At 40.8% G+C, this 16594-nt stretch overlaps 2 protein-coding genes across 2 annotated transcripts in view; one reads left to right on the forward strand and one right to left on the reverse strand.

Annotated features, from left to right (window-relative positions):
- The window catches only part of EIF3A (eukaryotic translation initiation factor 3 subunit A), a 43155-nt gene extending 39280 nt beyond the window's left edge, over positions 1-3875 (forward strand). The window contains 4 exon segments of the mRNA XM_020988199.2: positions 964-1156; positions 1510-1681; positions 1684-1696; positions 2599-3875. Coding sequence (XP_020843858.2) covers positions 964-1156; positions 1510-1681; positions 1684-1696; positions 2599-2822 — 602 coding nt within the window. The 3' untranslated portion in view covers positions 2823-3875.
- Positions 3876-7597: 3722 nt separating this feature from the next.
- Positions 7598-10466, reverse strand: NANOS1 (nanos C2HC-type zinc finger 1). Its single transcript, XM_020988201.2, has one exon. The coding sequence runs from the start codon at positions 9835-9837 to the stop codon at positions 8566-8568; it is 1272 nt and encodes a 423-aa protein (XP_020843860.1). The 5' UTR covers positions 9838-10466; the 3' UTR covers positions 7598-8565.
- Positions 10467-16594: the final 6128 nt, after the last annotated feature.

The raw sequence follows: 16594 nt of genomic DNA on the forward strand, positions 1-16594 counted from the left end.
AATTAGTTATTGAAGCCCAGGGACTTGGTAAGTAAGTGACTTGCCCACACAAGTAGTGGGAGAATCCCATGATTCGAAACCATTTACCTTTTTTTTTTTTTTTTGCTTTTTGGTGAGGCAATCGGGGTTAAGTGACTTACCCAGGGTCACAGAGCTAGTAAGTGTCTTGTATCTGAGGCTGGATTTGAACTCAGGTCCTCCTGACTCCAAGGCCAGAGCTCTATCCACTGTACCACCTAGCTACCCCGAAACCATTAATTTCTAATCTGTAAGATTATAAATAAAACAAAGTTTTAAAACTCAGGAAGTTAAAAACCAATTGCTTCTAACAGTAAGATTTGAATTTTGACTAAGATACTAAATGTTGATCCTAATAACTCCCAAGTGAATTGTTACGTTTGTTGAATTAAATTTTATAAGTGTGCAATCAAAAGACAAGGGAGCTCTAGATAAGGAGTTAGAATCCCTAATTTTGAGGGGAGGAAAATCCATTATGAATTAGGGCCAGGAGTATGTTGAAGAAATCTCTTAGTTGAAAAATTACGGAAATGTTGGAAAAGATGTGAGCTGCTTGACTGGATTATGCATGGGGTGGTATTCTGTTTTCATCTCTTTTCGCCAAAAGTTTTTAACTTAGAAGTACACCCCCCCAAAAAAACCAAAACAACACGGGGTAGAGGATCGTGTCTGTTAAACAAAATGAAACAGTATGAAGTATCATGAAAAGAGCTTAAATTTTCCGAATAGTGGTAATTCTGATAATGTGAATAAAAATTTAAAAATAGCCAACAGATAAGTCCATGATTTAGGGAGCTTTTTTATTTTGTTTTTGTCACAGCTAAGCATTCTGAATTTAGTATTTGGGGTACTGATCAATTAGCAATTATGAGAATTAACAATTACATGCCACTTGTAGAATAAACTATTAGAAATACATTTCTTTTTTCTTTTTTTTTTTTATAGGTGGCTGGAGGGAGAGAGAGAAAGCAAGAGAGGAAAGCTGGGCTCCACCTCGAGAATCTAGGCCATCAGAAGACCGTGAATGGGATAGAGACAAAGAAAGGGATAGAGATCAAGATCGTGAAGAAAATGATAAAGAACATGAAAGAGAAAGAGAGAGAGATGGGGATCGTGAAGATCGTTTCAGGCGATCTAGGTTTGACTGTCTATACTGTTTTGAAGGGGGGGTAGATTGCTCTATTTAAAATCCTGTTACATTTGAGGAGATGGGAGGACTTTTTTAGAGTGCTAAGTGGTAGTGCTAAGTTTTTGTTAATAATTTGTACAAAAAGATGGAAACTTGATGTCTTATTTTTTCTGTTTCTGGGTATGGTTTTTATATTGCTATTTTTTATATACTTTTGCCAGTTCGGTGACTGAAATTTAAGAGTGATGTCACTTATTTTAAATGTGGGGGGAAATTGGCCTTTTGTATATGTTCTTATTAATATGTTCTCCAAAGAAGTCCATAAACAAATTGGTTAAATTTTAATTTTTAAATCTCAACAGAGATGAGGCTGGATGGAGAAGACCAGCTGAGGAGGCCTCAAGTTGGAGAGATTCAAATCGCCGTGATGAATGGGATAGAGATGACCGTCGTGGTCGTGACAGAGATGACCGAGGAGGAAGAGACTTAAGAGATCGGCGAGATGAGAGAGAACGAAGAGGGCCCCTGAGGAGTGTGACCGAGAAGAAAGTAAGGACTGTAATGTCGGGTCTGTGAACTGGGATGGGGGGAATATCATTGTGTGTATTTACACTCCTCTCTAACTGATTGAGCATTTCCTTCAATGGTTTACGTTCTGAAATCAGGTCTGTAGGTGGCACCAGATCAAGGAAGGTCTGTGACACAAAAACAGTCAAGTACCTCAACTGTAAGGAAATTTGGGGTTTTGATTAGCAGTTACTTGGTTGGGTTTTTACACAAATACCAAGTTAATAGCTGTTTGTTCAATGTTATAAACATGTCATGGTTGTTCAAATATTCATAGATTACAGTGAATATAAACTTGAATATAACTAGCAAAAAGCATGTGTTTAGGAGAAAGGCAATTCAGCTTATTTAATACAAATGTGCTGAGAAGCAATTTACCAACATAGTTCTCACAACAAAGACATTTAGGCTGATAAGCAAAAATGGAGTTCACATTTCTCATTAAACCCTCTTATCTGAGGGTGATAAAATACTCATTGCTTGCCAGTTTGTATGATCAGGCAAATAACAAGTATTATGTCAGTAGTTTCAGTGGTTAGAAACTGGTTCAGAGGCTTTGGGAATGTAGTGATAAATACCTTCCAGTCCTTCAGGGACGAATGGTCCCTTGTCATAAAGGTTCACCTTCCTTGTTTGTATACTTAAGGGTCTCTTGGGGGGGGGTTGGTGTAGATTTTTGTGTGTGGCTTTTTTTGTTTTTAAGTACAACCTCATTATTTCTTTTGTATGGGACTAGATAGCAAACATACTATTCTCTTCACTAGTTAAAAAGGGGAGGTGGGGGTGGGTATTTGTGTTCTGAATAATTTGAAGTTTTCCTGTTTTAGAGTCCTGAGTGCCAAGGAAACAGTTCTGTTGCTAACCATTTTTCTTGTGTACTTCAGCAAGCTCCTGGAGACGCACTGAGGAAAGGAAAGATGAGCGGGCTGAAGAGCGTGAGACTCCTCGCAGAATTCCTCCTCCTGCTGTTTCAAGAGACCGAGAAAGAGAAGGTGAAAAGGAGAGGGGAGGCTCATGGAGAACAGAAAAAGATCGAGAATCCCGAGAATCTCTTCGTCGAACCAAAAATGAGACTGACGAAGATGGATGGACCACTGTACGACGTTAAATCTCAAGAGAAACACAGTCTAAATTGGTGTTTTATCATAGGTTTGGTCACATTCAAGGATTATTATATTTGTGCTTAAACCATTCTGAATTGGATTTCTTTAACTAATGTTGTTTCACCATAACATGAAAAGCATGAACTTGTATTAATCCTATATAGATTGATCATGCATTGTATCTGCAGCAGGAAGTTGGAAAACTGAATGCCATTTTCTGAAATTTAAAGTGTTGCATTATTTCACTGATCATTTGTTTACAAGAAAAATTTTTTAAAACCCACAAAATTTAAAATGTGAATCCTTCAGGTATTGAGTAGCACATATATCTGAGTATAAAACTGATCTCTTTTCTTTTCAATTTTGAAATATCTAGTCTTATTTTGGAATGAGTTAAGGTTCTGTCATAGAAAAATGTATTTGAGTATCTTTAAAGCAGTGGTATTCGAAAAAACAGCTGAAGCAATTTTCATTTTCTCACTAGAGCTGTTGTTGAAACATACCTCTTTAGGTATTTTGGGAAAAGGCTTTTTGAGGTATTTATTATCTGAATTTAGAAAAAGGTTTTAGGTTCACATTAAGTGCAGTAAACATTATGAACATTGGATACAGTGGAATTGTCTGTAGGTTTTACTTGAATGCTGGTGGATTTGGAACAATTTGAAGTCATTGTTCTAATGAAATATGAGTACTGCTGATGTGTGAAACCAGAAAAATACAGCTTTTAAATGGAAAGCATTGGGTGAATCTAGTGCTGAGTTTTTTCTGTTGCCAATAGCAAACTGCTTTTCCATTAATGGAGAATTCATGCCTTTCAAGCATTTTAAATATGACAATATTTATAAATGTGTGGTTTTGGAGGAATTGTTTAAATTCTTTTCCTAATTTCCTTTGTCTTCAAGGATAGATTCTTTCAGCAAGTACTTTGTAGTAACGACTGTGTTGACTTCAATTTTGAAGTGTAGTAGCCATGTTAATTATTAACTCTTTGGTCTTATTGAAGCCAACACAGTACTTGCTGTGTTTTTTCTTCAATGATAAATAAAATACTTACAGAATTTGCTTGTCTTGATTTTAATCTCTGTCATTGTACTTTACCCCAAAAAAGTAGTAGATCTTGTGACTGATTTATGCTGCCTCAAGCCCCGTTTTCCTGTTTTGGTTTCAAGGATTTTCTCTTTGTCTTTTCAGTTTAATATCACTTGTTATTTTTCAGTATTTCAAATTTTAGCATTCTAGAAAATGAGCCAAAATTACAAAGAATAACTAATGAAACTTGTCATCTCTTTCTCTTTTAATTACATGGGAAGTTGCTTAGCTTTCAGTTTTATAACATATCATTTGTCCTTCCTATACCATATAATGCCAGCTACAGGTTTATTTTTGCCTCATGTGTTTTCAGGGAAAACTAAAATCATCCCTATTAATGATCATGTTGGATTTCCACCTTAGTGATGTGAACAATTTTTTTTTGAAGAGTTGTTATATACACTTAAGACCAGAAGAGGGAGTATTACCACCTTAGAAAGAGGAAAGTGAAAGCAGTAGTCAGATTTTTAGTCAGTGGGGGGAAAAAAACCACTTAGATAATTGGTTGCCCTCATATCTAATTATTTAATGTGTAGAATCTTTACCAAATGCTCTCAGTTTCTGTATTGAAAGCTACATGACATATACTCATCTATTACTTTGTATCTAGATTAGTACCACTGAAACTTTATCCTTTAATTGTTTTAAGAACTTTTTAAACTTTGTTTATATGCTTTGAGTTAAATTAGCTTGAAAAACCATGTGACTACATAGTCCCTAACTTCATGAATAGGTTGTGTTGATTTTTTAAGAATTTTGAAGTCATTTCACATAAAAATAATTACAAATTGTGAAGTTCTCGGGGCTGCCTTACAAAACCATTCTTGAACAGCCATGCAACCAAAACAGTACCCAGCTTAGTCTTACTCAGTTCTGAGTCTGAGGAAAAAGAAAATTCCTTCCTTCCTTTAATGGTGCAGTGTGTCAAAAGAGAAAACCAACCTTATCTCAAAGTGGTCCATAACGTATCTATCTCCCCTTTTCAATCGAAGGTCTCATTCCCTCACGATGATTCAGTTAGATTACTTTTAGCCTAATTCATCTGTGAAAGACTAGTAATCACTTAACTTCCCACAGTATTTCATTTTTTAAAGAGAAGGATGTTTTCCATCCTAATAAAACGATGTTTTGAGGAGCACCTTACCTTTGGTTACCTGTAGGGTCAATTCCCTTAAGTTGTTTCTACCTTTCATAGCTTTTCTTATTCTTTTGGAACCCCACAATTTCTTCTGAAGCCTTGAAGCTTTCACAATGGTTCTGGATGTGACAGGATCTTTTTAAGGTTGGTACTTTGATTAAAAAGTACATTTTTCCTAATACACTATCATTGGAAGCTTGCCAACTAATTAGGTACTGCCGGTATCCCCATCTACAGGTGGGGAAAATGAGGCTCTGAGAGGGTATGACTTACTTATGGTCACTTAATAATATTAGTGATTTCATGCTAACCCTAATGAAGTCTCTATGCAAGTTCAGCGTTAACTTCTGCTCCTATACCATGCACTATACATACCACTTCACCTCAAGTACCATAGCTGCAATTTTTGAAATGAGGATTTTTTATAAAGAATTAGTCAACATACCCACACTAATCTCCCTTCCAATCTGAATTGATTGACCTTCAATAGAGTAATAGCAGAAGCAAAAATTCCATTGTTTTGTCTTTAAAAAGTAGTTGCAAATTTAAGTCACACCTAATTCATTTGGTCTGAGTTAATTTGCTAACTGTACATTTAGACTTACTTTTCTGTGCTTGGAGTACCTAGCCTACAACTGTTTACTTGTAAACATTAAAACAATGAGGCAGCTGGGCAATAGTGTAAACTTGGTGGGAGTCTGGAGACCAGAGCCCTAGTCCTACACCTACCATTAGCCAAATGATGTTTGGAAAAGAGACACTATATGGGCCTCAGTTTTCTAAGCTGCTAAATTGAGTTGATTGAATTAATACATAAGGTTTTTTAACCACTTATGTTTATTTAATACTCAAATAATTTATTCAACTAGTAACTTTGTTCCTGCCTCCAATTACATTAGGAAAAACACTGCACTTGTTTGTTATGAAAAAATAAGACTTAAATAAGAACGTTATTGTAAGAAGTTATCAGCATCCTTTTAAACAGGTAGTATTAGTACCTCAAAGAGAAGCATGGCCTTAATTAACAATCACTATTAAGCTGACCACTCTTAAATGTATAGATTGCTGTTTTCCAGTGCTACTGTGAAATTTTCAAGCATTTAGAATTGAGCCCTAAGAGTGTTATTAGACTTTGGGTCATTACCAGCTTTGGTTAAACATCAGGCTTTTAAGTTAAAGCTGGACGTTGGTGGGGGGAAGTGGAGTCTCACTTAGGGTCTGACAAGAATTCTTAACAAAACAATGCTAACAAAGCTGAATTCTTTCCTAGTAAAAGTTTAAAACGAGGAAATTTTTTTACTTTTCATCTGAACATTTACTTTTTTTTTAAACCCATGGATTTTAGAAACCATTGTTACAACTACTGCATTCAGAGCTCAGGTTAGCGTGAAAGCAGATTTTTGAAAAATAAGCAACTCAGGCTCAAAAACTTAGTTGCTTTAAGAATCCTTTTCTTTTTAAAGGGGGGGAGAGAGTGAGTGTACGAGAGAGAGTATGTGTGTGTGTGTGTGTGGGGGGGGGTGTTATTTATAGAAGAGACTTGTACTGGCCAAATTATTTTTGACTTCCTGTGTAAAAGTAACACCCAACAGCATAGACTATTCCAGTACAAAGATTTGACAAGTTAAGGGAACTAGCCTGTATTGTCTAAATCATTCCAGTAATGAAACTGACATCATTACATCTAACCAACTTCACTACCGCCTGTTTTAAGTTAGTGCCAGTGAATGCAGGTGCACTCTATATACCCACTGATTAAAATGATGAAACAAACAACTACTCTATACCCTGTTCCTCACCAGAAGCCTGAGAGTGCTCGTTTCCTTTGGATTAAATAATTGATAGTGTTGACACGGTAACACTTTTCTATCCTTCACATTAGCTCACTTCCCTATTTTTTGCTCAAGCCCCTTGTCTTTGATACTGTTATGTAAGAACTTACACAGAAGCACCACTAAGTGTAGCTCTAAACGTTCAAAGGCAAGAAAATCATAGATTGGGGAAAAAGTGAACTGATTTGAAATGATCCAGCCTAAAAAGCCATACTTGTAACGGATGAAGAATTGACTTTTCTGAGGTAGACAACTGTATTATACTACCTGCCCCTCCCTTTTAAAGAAAGATAACATTCATCAGGTGTGAGGTAGGCCTGTCTCTCATCCAAGACTGATGCTACAGTCAGCGCTACATTAAATAAGGTTATTTTAAAAAGTGCTAATATAAGAAAAGCCCCAAGAGTCGGAAAGAGGATAGATAAGTTGAATCCTGCGCAGGGTCTGCACTTATTGCTTCTAGTAACTTCTTCTGTAAGCCTTAAATGTTTCCAGGACTGTCTTAAGACAAAGGTTTCCTCTGTTAAAATGTCTGAGAGAAAACTGGACAGTGTCTTCGCTGTTGAATAGGGAAAGATGCAGGGCCATATATAACTGCCACCAACAAAGCTAGCTGTTTACCTCCTCCCTTCCCAAGTTTCATAGGCAGGCCCCATAATTTAGAGAGATGCAAAAAAAAATAAAAAAAAGTTACAAGAAATGAGAGTCCAGGGAAGAAAAGTCTGAGCAAGAATAATAAATTCATATACTATTACTGTATAAACACACAACCAAGTTTTAAACAGCACCATTTCCAAGTGTATACACAATATGATATGCAACTTGGCACAGTTTCTAGGGGAAGAGGAAAAAAAGCTAGTTTCTAATTTGGCAATAGACGATCTGATATAGAACAATAAACTGTCTTTAGCTTAAGTGCAATTCAGTTTGTGTACTTTACCTCTCCAGCTACAATATAAATAAGCAATCTCAAGTCAATACTCAAATTAATATTAGAAAGTAAACCATCACTTCCCATCATAAAACATTGCTTCTGTCAGATTCTTTCTTTAGCTGGAATTAAGGTAACTGAGAAAGAGGAATGTCAAGAAACATTATTTGCCACGGACAGGTTATCTCAGTCCCTCTGGGAGAACAAAGTACTCCCTAGTAAACACCATGAAGTAGTCTTCATTTTGTGGACACACCATAAAACCTACAATTCCTTTAGCCCAGTTTAGAGGCTTTTAAAAAATAATGTGACTTAAAGTGCCTCCATAATTTGATTCATAAAAGTAAAACATCCAAGATTAAACAGAATATTTCATACTGATATGTCCATCTAAAATTAGATAATTGTATACAGTAAACAAGTACAGTGCATCTAAGCTGTGATATAATTGAATCAGGAATTCAGCACCCAGACACAACTGAGCTCTAGGTGTGTACAAACTAGAGACTTTAAGTTATACATAAACCATTTTTCTTTTTACATTCTATTCTCAATCGGCGCCCCATATATGTGTATATAAATATGTATGTATATACACATATACATAAAAAAGGAATACGCCCAGACTTAAAACAAAAACAAGCCATCCAAGTTTAAATCGCAAACTGTTCATTCCACTTTCTCCAGTTTCCTTCCTCAGAAGCCAACAGGAAGAGGTGGGCGAAGAGGACAACAAAAAAATCCAAACACAAAATCCTTCAGCGGATCTTCTTGCCCAAGACGTTCCTGGCATTTTTGATTTGTTTGGTGGCGTGCGCCTGCATTTTGGAAAGGGGACAGTATTTGATGGTATGGGCATTGTCCCCGCTGGCCCCGCACAGGGGGCACGTGTACCTCCGCAGCACCGGGCACAAGACGCGCCCGTCGGGTCCCTTCAGGATGTGGGTCGTGTAGAGAGCCACGGCCTCCTTGTTGTTCCTACAGAACACACAGACCTGCAGGTCGGGCTTCAGCAGCCGCGCCCCCGGCTTCGGCCCGCTCTGGAGCCGGGGCTCGGCGGCCCCTCCCCACGCCGGAGCCCGCTCCCTCTCCAAGGGCTCCGGGGCGCAATCGAAGAGAACCGCGGTCGCGGCGGCCGGCCCGGCGCCGCCCGAGAAGGGGCTGAAGTCGGCGAAGCGCTCCTCCAGCAGGCCGTCGGCGGGGTGCCCTCCGCACAGCTCCAGGTCCCGCAGATCCAGGGCGCTGCCGAAATACGGGGTCGTGGCCGCCTCCTCGTCGTCCTCGTCCTCGTCGTCGGGCGGCCCCAGTGCCGCCGTCGCCACCACCATCCCTCCGGCAGCCCCGGCATGGGGCGAGCAGCAGGACGATGACGACGATGAGGATGGGGAGGCGGGATCCCCGCCGAAGCCCTTCTCTTCGCCCACCGCCTTGGTGATGAGCGTGGCGAGCCCCAGGTAGTCGTTCCAGGAGTTGAAGGCGCTCCCGGCTCCGTGGGGATGGTGGCTCTTAGCAGTCACGTAGCGAGCGCTCTGCAAAAAAGCCATGGGCGGGGGGTGCTGGCGCTGGTGGGGGTGATGGTGCGGCGGCGGGAGCTTGTTGGCCACAGCCTGGAAAGCCTCCATCGGGGACTGCGCGCACTTCTCCCCCACGCAGCCCGCTTTCTCAGCCCCGGACCGGGGCAGAGGGGGCCAAGCCGAGCCAGAGAAGGGGGTGGGGACGCTTCGGCAGATTTTATCGCCCACCCACCATCCCCCTTCTTCTTCCTCCTCCTCCTCCTCCTCGATGTCGTCGTCGTCCCTTCCCCGCCCCCTTCGCGTTCCCCCCGCCCCAAACAAGTTCTCCAGCGCCCCTGGGGCTGCTCCCGCTCGCTTTCTTGCTGCTGGGGCTCCAGGGCGGCTGTGAGGAGGTGGACCGAGAGCCCAGGGAGGCGGGGGGAGGGTCGCCTTGGCTTTCCTCCCGCCGCTCAGCCTCCACGCCCCACGTGCAGCCGCGGCCGCCCAGCTCTGGGGCAGCTGTGGGGATGGTTTCATTCTAGGGACCCGGGTGGGGGTGGGGGGGAGGCCCAGCCCGGGGCTGGTGCTAATTGGCTGGAAGCCAGAACTCCCCCCACTCCAGGGCCGCCGCTCCGGACGCGGATTGGTAGACGCCGTGGAAGGGGCTGTTCTGTCTCCGCAGATGCATGGGAGAAGGAGGGGTTGGGGGGGTGCGGAGGAGAAGGAGGGAAAAGGTGGTGGGCGGCGCAGGGGATTCTAATCCCGCCCTCGCCCTAGCGCTGGGTTCGGGGCTCTGGGAGCAGGTGAAGAGGCCTTGCGTCTTTCCTGGCTCGGGGAGCTGGCTCTGGCCAGAGATAGCCATGATACGCGTCCGCGGCTAGGCATGGGCCTACTTCCTCGCGCGCGCGGACGCACACACACACACACACACACACACACACACCTGCCAGTTTGAGATCATTCTTAGCCAGCTTGGTTGGGTGGGGGAAGGAGAGATGAGGATACGCGTTTTAATCGGAGGTTGAGGAAGAGCCCTCGTTTTCACTCGGACACGGAAGGAAAGAAGAAAAGTAATTCCTTAGCAAATGAGATACTTGCCAGGTATCTTGGTGCTGACGAAATGTGAAGCTGGGGGGCGGGAAGGCTCTGGAATTACTCAGTATTATCGATTGGTTCCCAGTGAAATGGCTCCGCCAGCCCCTCAGCCCAGGGAATCAGCGCCCTGCAGGCGGTTTTCTAGTGGTCATCAGATAATCCTCCCAGCCTCTGCTTATCCTGGGAGCACTGAAGTGGCTGCGGGGTGTCCTGGACCAGGACTAGAATCAGAATGAAAACGTTACATGTATAAAAGGACTCTGAGTGATCAACCATTGGCCAGCTTGGGGAGAGTGGAAAAAGCCCTAGATTCTATGGAGTCAGAAGCCCTTGCTTTGGATCATAGAACTGCTTGGTTTTTTTCTGACCCTTCTTTCATTTCTTTGAGCCGCCCTTTCCTCATCGCGTAAAGCAAAGGGATTTAGGCTAAGGTCTATTTTAGCTTCAAATTCTGTAATGAATTAGTCTGTTCCTCTCATTTGCAGAAACTAAACCCCATTAAGGGGAAGTAGCTGGCCCAAAGCAGAACTAAACTTTGAATCTATGTCTCTTGACCAGCGCTCTTTCTCCTACAGGGTCACGACATGCTTCACAGTGTTTGGGACAACTGAGCTCAGCATACATCTTTTATCATCTTCCTTACTTTCCCTACACACACACACACACAAATATTGATAGCCTGAAAGAATTAGAACTTTATTTGCCAAAGTGTTTCATTTTTAAGTCTATATCAGAACTGCATTTAAAAGGTACTGTCTTATTCTTTTATTTTTTGCTTAGGCAATCAGGGTTAAGTGACTTGCCCAGGGTCACACAGCTAGTAAGTGTCAAGTGTCTGAGGCCGGATTTGAACTCAGGTCCTCCTGACTCCAAGGCCGGAGCCCTATGAACTTCGCCACCTAGGTGCCCCCTCTCTTATTCTTTTAAAAGAGGAATAATTCCCACATCCTTTGTCATTATTTCCACCCCCCAAATTAAAATAAGCCAAACCTGTGGCAGAGTTGAGCAGAGACGGAGATTTACTGGCACTGAATTCTGTGACCTCTCCACCAGAATGCTAACACCTAAAGTGGTATGAAGATTGTTATTTATAGCTAGAAAATTCCATTCTGTTCACCAATAGTGTAGCCTGAGTGCATTCAAAGGTTAGAACTATGTGCCTTTTCTCTCTGAGAGAAACTATATCTGAGGAAAAAAAAACTTTAAAAAACAGTTTTTGAAAGCCAGCTCCAATTTCTGATCTCCTATTTACTGGATTGATCCATCAACCTATAGGGTACTGTGGTTCTTGAAAGTAAACTAACAGAAGCCCTCCACTGTGATTTCCTAGGTTTTTCAGACTGAAAAGTTTCCATGCTAAGTTGAACAAACAAGCAAACAAGTTGCATTAATAAAGGAAGTAGTGTGTGGTAGGGAAAAGATCCCAGAACGGAGAGTAAGGAAACCGACCAAGGAGGGTCTATCACTAAATAGCTATGTGATCTTGGGAAAGTTAGGCCACCTCCTCTGTATTCTGGGGAGCTGAACTCTCCAGTCGTTTCCAGCTCTAGTGTTCCATGATTCTGTGATTGTTACCTGACAACTGGTGTAATAGACCAGCAGCCTAAGCAATTACATTACAAAGTGAGTGATTGGCAGTAGGATATTCAAGAATGCCAACGGTAAGTATGTATGTACCCTGTATTTTCAGTCCCATTCTGTGTTAAGAAACCTAGTTGTGATTAGTGATTTTTAACATTTGAAAACCAAAACTGTCTGCCTAATGAGTAATGAACTCAACAAACTTTTATTTAATAAACATTTATTGTTGTCTTAATGAATAACTATCATCATAAGGAGCCCTCCATAACTTTCACTTAAGTGCAAGACTTAAGCTTAGAGCTATTATTAAGATCTCAGATTGGCCCTGGCCTGGCTTTTATTCCACGGTCCTGGAGTTTGGACTTAAATAAACTGAAATAGCAGGATGGTTTAAGTTACTCTGAGAGTCTGTCTCATACTGACAAAGGACAGAAAGGTTTAGATCCTGATGCGGCATTTATCTCAGAAGCTGTAGGGTTTCACTAAGTTTCTTTTTTTAAGGGAGCATTACAAAACTAATCTTAGACATTTGGATTGTAAGCAGCCACATGGAGGTCTTTGGAATGGTGGGTGAATGAAGGAGCTTGTACTTTTATCCTTCCACCTCTACATCAGGCCCGGATTTATTCAAGGAGCCACCCCCCCCTCCCCACCCCCCCTCCTAGCCAGTGCAATTTCCTCTCCTGGCAACAGAACTGACCGGTGAGTGGCAATTCATCAGACCTCTGGCGTCTTGAGGCTCTTCAAAAACATGAGGTCAACCCTTGAGAATGAGGAAGCTTGGCCTGTGTCCAGAGAGCCACGGTGATGCTGTTTGTGAGGGTATGTGCTCCAACTGTCCCCAGGGCAGCAAAGCTGTTTGCTATTTCTGTGGATTATAGAGGGTTGCTGAAAGTAACTTGGTGCTAATTGCAATAGTACCTGGGATAGAAATTGTCTATATGGGACACAAGATTTTTTATCAGGCTTAGGTGTAAAGATTTTTGTGTTTTTCCACCTGCATTTTAATTCTACCAATTTTATATGTGTATGTATACTTATATATAATATAATACTACTTATTTGTATGTATTCTAGGTTCTGTGCTGTTAAACAAGTGCATAAATACTTGTTGAATGAATTAAACCAAAATTAAAAAGGAAAATTCAACTGGGTTAGGTGAGATTGGTGCTATCATTTCTGATTGACCTCCTAAGAAAATGGGCTACTTTCTTTTCTGTAGGTTAAAAGGTGATAGTTAGATGATCATGATTTTTTAGCTTTACAAATTACATAGATATGGTCCTTGTACTCAAGGAGCTTATAGGAGGGGAAATAAGATAGCCAAGAAAGCATATGAGAGAGGTACAAAATAACTTGAGGAAGAAAGAGGTCATTTTTGACTATTGAGATCAGAGAAGCCTTCATGTAGGAGATGAAGTTTGAGCTGGGCCTTGAAGGATGGGTACGATTTTAAAAAGCAAAGTTTGAAAGGAGGGCATTCAAAATGTAGGAATAGGCACTGGGCCTGCCTTTTCATTGATCTAGGAAACTGATGAATAGGAAAACTTCCTCTTTATGCAAATCAGCACCTTCTCTACAATTTACAGTCTCAGAGGCCTGCCTGCAGCACCTAGAGATTAAGTGATTTGCCCAGGGTCACATAGACAGCAGGTGACATAGGTCAGTTTTCCTGGCTCCAAGACCAACTCTTTAGTCACATAGCAAGCCCTCAATAAATTCTTGTTGATTTGAATTGAATTCAAAGGTACCAAACTGTGGAGAGCCTTCACTGCCAGACTAAGGACTTGGTATTTTGTTTGGCAGTATTTTGAGTCAGAGCAGTGAAACGGTAAGAACATAAAGAACAGTTAAGGTACATAACGAAACCCTACCTCAGCCAGTAAGTCCATCAGTCAACCAGCATAATTAAGTGTTTATTTTGTGCTGGGCACTGTGCTAAGTGTTGCGGATACAAAGAAAGGTAAAAAAGCTATTCATCTGCAGGGCCTTATGCCAGCCCTGCTAGTTTGTGAATGAAATTTAAAGTTTAAATAAAATTGAAAACAAGAGACAGAAACAGGACCATGGGCTGGTTGGAAAGCTATTATCTGAATCACACCCTAATACTTTGGAGGAGTAGGAGAAATTGCCTCTTTTCTTGTTAATTTTGTAACTGGAAATGCTTTCCCATACCCTATCCAGTTGAATTATATGCATTTTTTACAAAATAATTTTAATGGATGTTTTCTGATTCTTACATCACATAGTATCCCATGGATCCCCCCCTTTCCCCTCCCTTAGAGCCTTACCATATAACAAATAGTGTGTGTATGTGTTTTTAAAGAGAGGAAATAAAAATCAACAATATATTGAGAAAGTTTGAAACCATATGCAATATATAACACCTGTGGACCTCCAACTTCCACCAGGGGGTTGATTAAAGATGTCTTCCCATAACTCTTCATTCAGGCACTACTTGATCTTTGAACTATATGCATTTTAAATATCTTTCATTCATTCATTCAACAAGTAAATATTGGAAAAATGTAAGAGAAATATTTATTAAACTACTGCTTTGGGCCTGGTCTAGTGATGAGTGTTGAGGGGAGGTATGATGACGCATAAAAGGCTTTATAGTTAAGTGCTCATATGGGTGGTTGGTACAGTGATGATGCCCTTCAGATAACTGTGTAAGGTACAGGTCTTGGGGAAGGCATCCTGGAAGAGGGAGGATTTCAGCTTGGCTCAAGAAGCAGGAAAGGAAGGAGGATTTGGATAGGTTACAGGGGAGGTGAGTGACAGTCGTAACCTCCTGAGCAAAAGCTTAGTGTTCAGTCCATCAATAAACATGTATTAAGTGACTGTTATGTGTCCGGCACTATGCTAATCATTGAATGTTCAGGATGTTGGAGGGACAGAGAAGAGCCCAACTTAACTGTAGTTACAGTATTAGGGAGCAAAGGGATGAGTTTGGAGAGGCCATCCCGTGAGGGTTCTGAGTACCTTCTAGTCATCCACATTTGTTTGTTTTCTAAAAGTAGGCGTGAAGAAATATTCCTCCTAAATGAGGCTATCATAAAGATTGAATGGCATTAAAATAATAGTTACATTGATTTTCTATTAGCTGATGCCTTTGAGACAGCTGATTTGATGATAGTTCACCAACACTTTCAAGATGGTTTAAGATTCTTTTAAAAATCATCCCTTTCTCTTGTCTAAATTATATTCACATTTATTTAACAGCTTTCACTATGTACGTAGCTCCCATATCAGCTACTATCCATTTTTTTTTGTTAGTGGATTAGTCTTTGTCTTGGCACAAATGATTTTTTCTCCACCAAATTAATTATTGTAATGATGGCTATTACCCTAATAATGGGCAATTTTCCAATCTCAGCAGTGTTATCTGAATTCTAACAAAGCCAAAAATAGTGCTTGTCCATAAGACTGGATTTTCTAGGCACTTTTTTCTAAGGCTGAGTTAAATACCACCCACCAGATTATCAGTAATAAAATTAAAATGTCTACACAAATATAAGTCTAATAATTTGATGATCTCTGTTGGACATTATCTAGTTACTAGAAAATAACTGTGAGCTATGTGTGTTGATATATTGTGCCCAGATTCAGTTCCTCACCAGATGTGACCTGGTTAGAATGACTAGGCATCATGAGGTAGTACAGATTAAGGAAAAGAATGTTGAACTGGAAGATGTAGGTTTATAGCCTGCCTTTACTACTAACTGGCCATTGAGCTGGTACCAACCTCTGGGATCATGGGTTTCCTCATTTATGAAGTGATATTGATACTACAGCACTACTATGCCATAGGTTTATAGTTTAGCTCAAATGAGATAATAAACATAAAATATTTGCAAACCATAATATGCTACATAAACATAAGCTGTTATTAATCTAAGCAGTGCGGGTAATTGGCTCATGGTTGGTCAAGTCCTTCTTGCTTAGAGCTAAAATTGGTTGAAATCCAAGACTAGAAAATAGGAAATTTCAGTTCTAGTCTGTGCTCTGCCGCTAAATAGCTGTGTGACCCTAGGCAAATCACTTCTTTTCTCTGAACCTGTTTTCTATTCTGTAGAGTTCAGAGGTTACACTAGATGATCTAAATTCCTTACCCGGACAGTCTGTGATTTTGGTTGAATATTATATTTGATTTTTTTTTTTACCTTTAGTTCCTGTTAAGGTGTATAGGACACAGAATATCTCTGGCCTCACTCAACATCTATATATGCTTCCTTCCTCCCTCCCTCCCTCCCTCCATCCTTACCTCTTTCCCTTCTTTCTCCCCTATTTCCCTCTCTCCCTCTTTCCTTCCCTCTCTGTCTTCCTTCCTTCTTCCCTTCCTTCCCACTCTCCCTTCCTTCTTCCATGCTTTCCTTCCTTCTCTACATTGAACAAGATGCCAGAGAGTAGTGACAGTATTGAAAGAACAATATCACTTGAGACATCCAGAATTTCATGAGAAGAAATTCAAGGATGGAACCAGGGCAAAACATGTAGCCACAAATGCTTATTCATAAATGCCCAAACAAGAAGGAGGAACTAGATAGCCTGCTGGATGGAGGCAAATTGGACCTCATAGGTGTCACTGAGAATTGGTAGGATGAGATCCATGACT

The sequence above is a fragment of the Phascolarctos cinereus genome, unplaced genomic scaffold (assembly GCF_003287225.1).
Source record: "Phascolarctos cinereus isolate Bilbo 61053 unplaced genomic scaffold, phaCin_HiC Scaffold_3;HRSCAF=262, whole genome shotgun sequence".
Classification (NCBI taxonomy): Eukaryota; Metazoa; Chordata; class Mammalia; order Diprotodontia; family Phascolarctidae; genus Phascolarctos; species Phascolarctos cinereus.

Bases quoted from the DNA above. Each gene is read 5' to 3' on its own strand.
- NANOS1 (XM_020988201.2), bottom strand. From the start codon at position 9,837: ATGAAACCATCCCCACAGCTGCCCCAGAGCTGGGCGGCCGCGGCTGCA.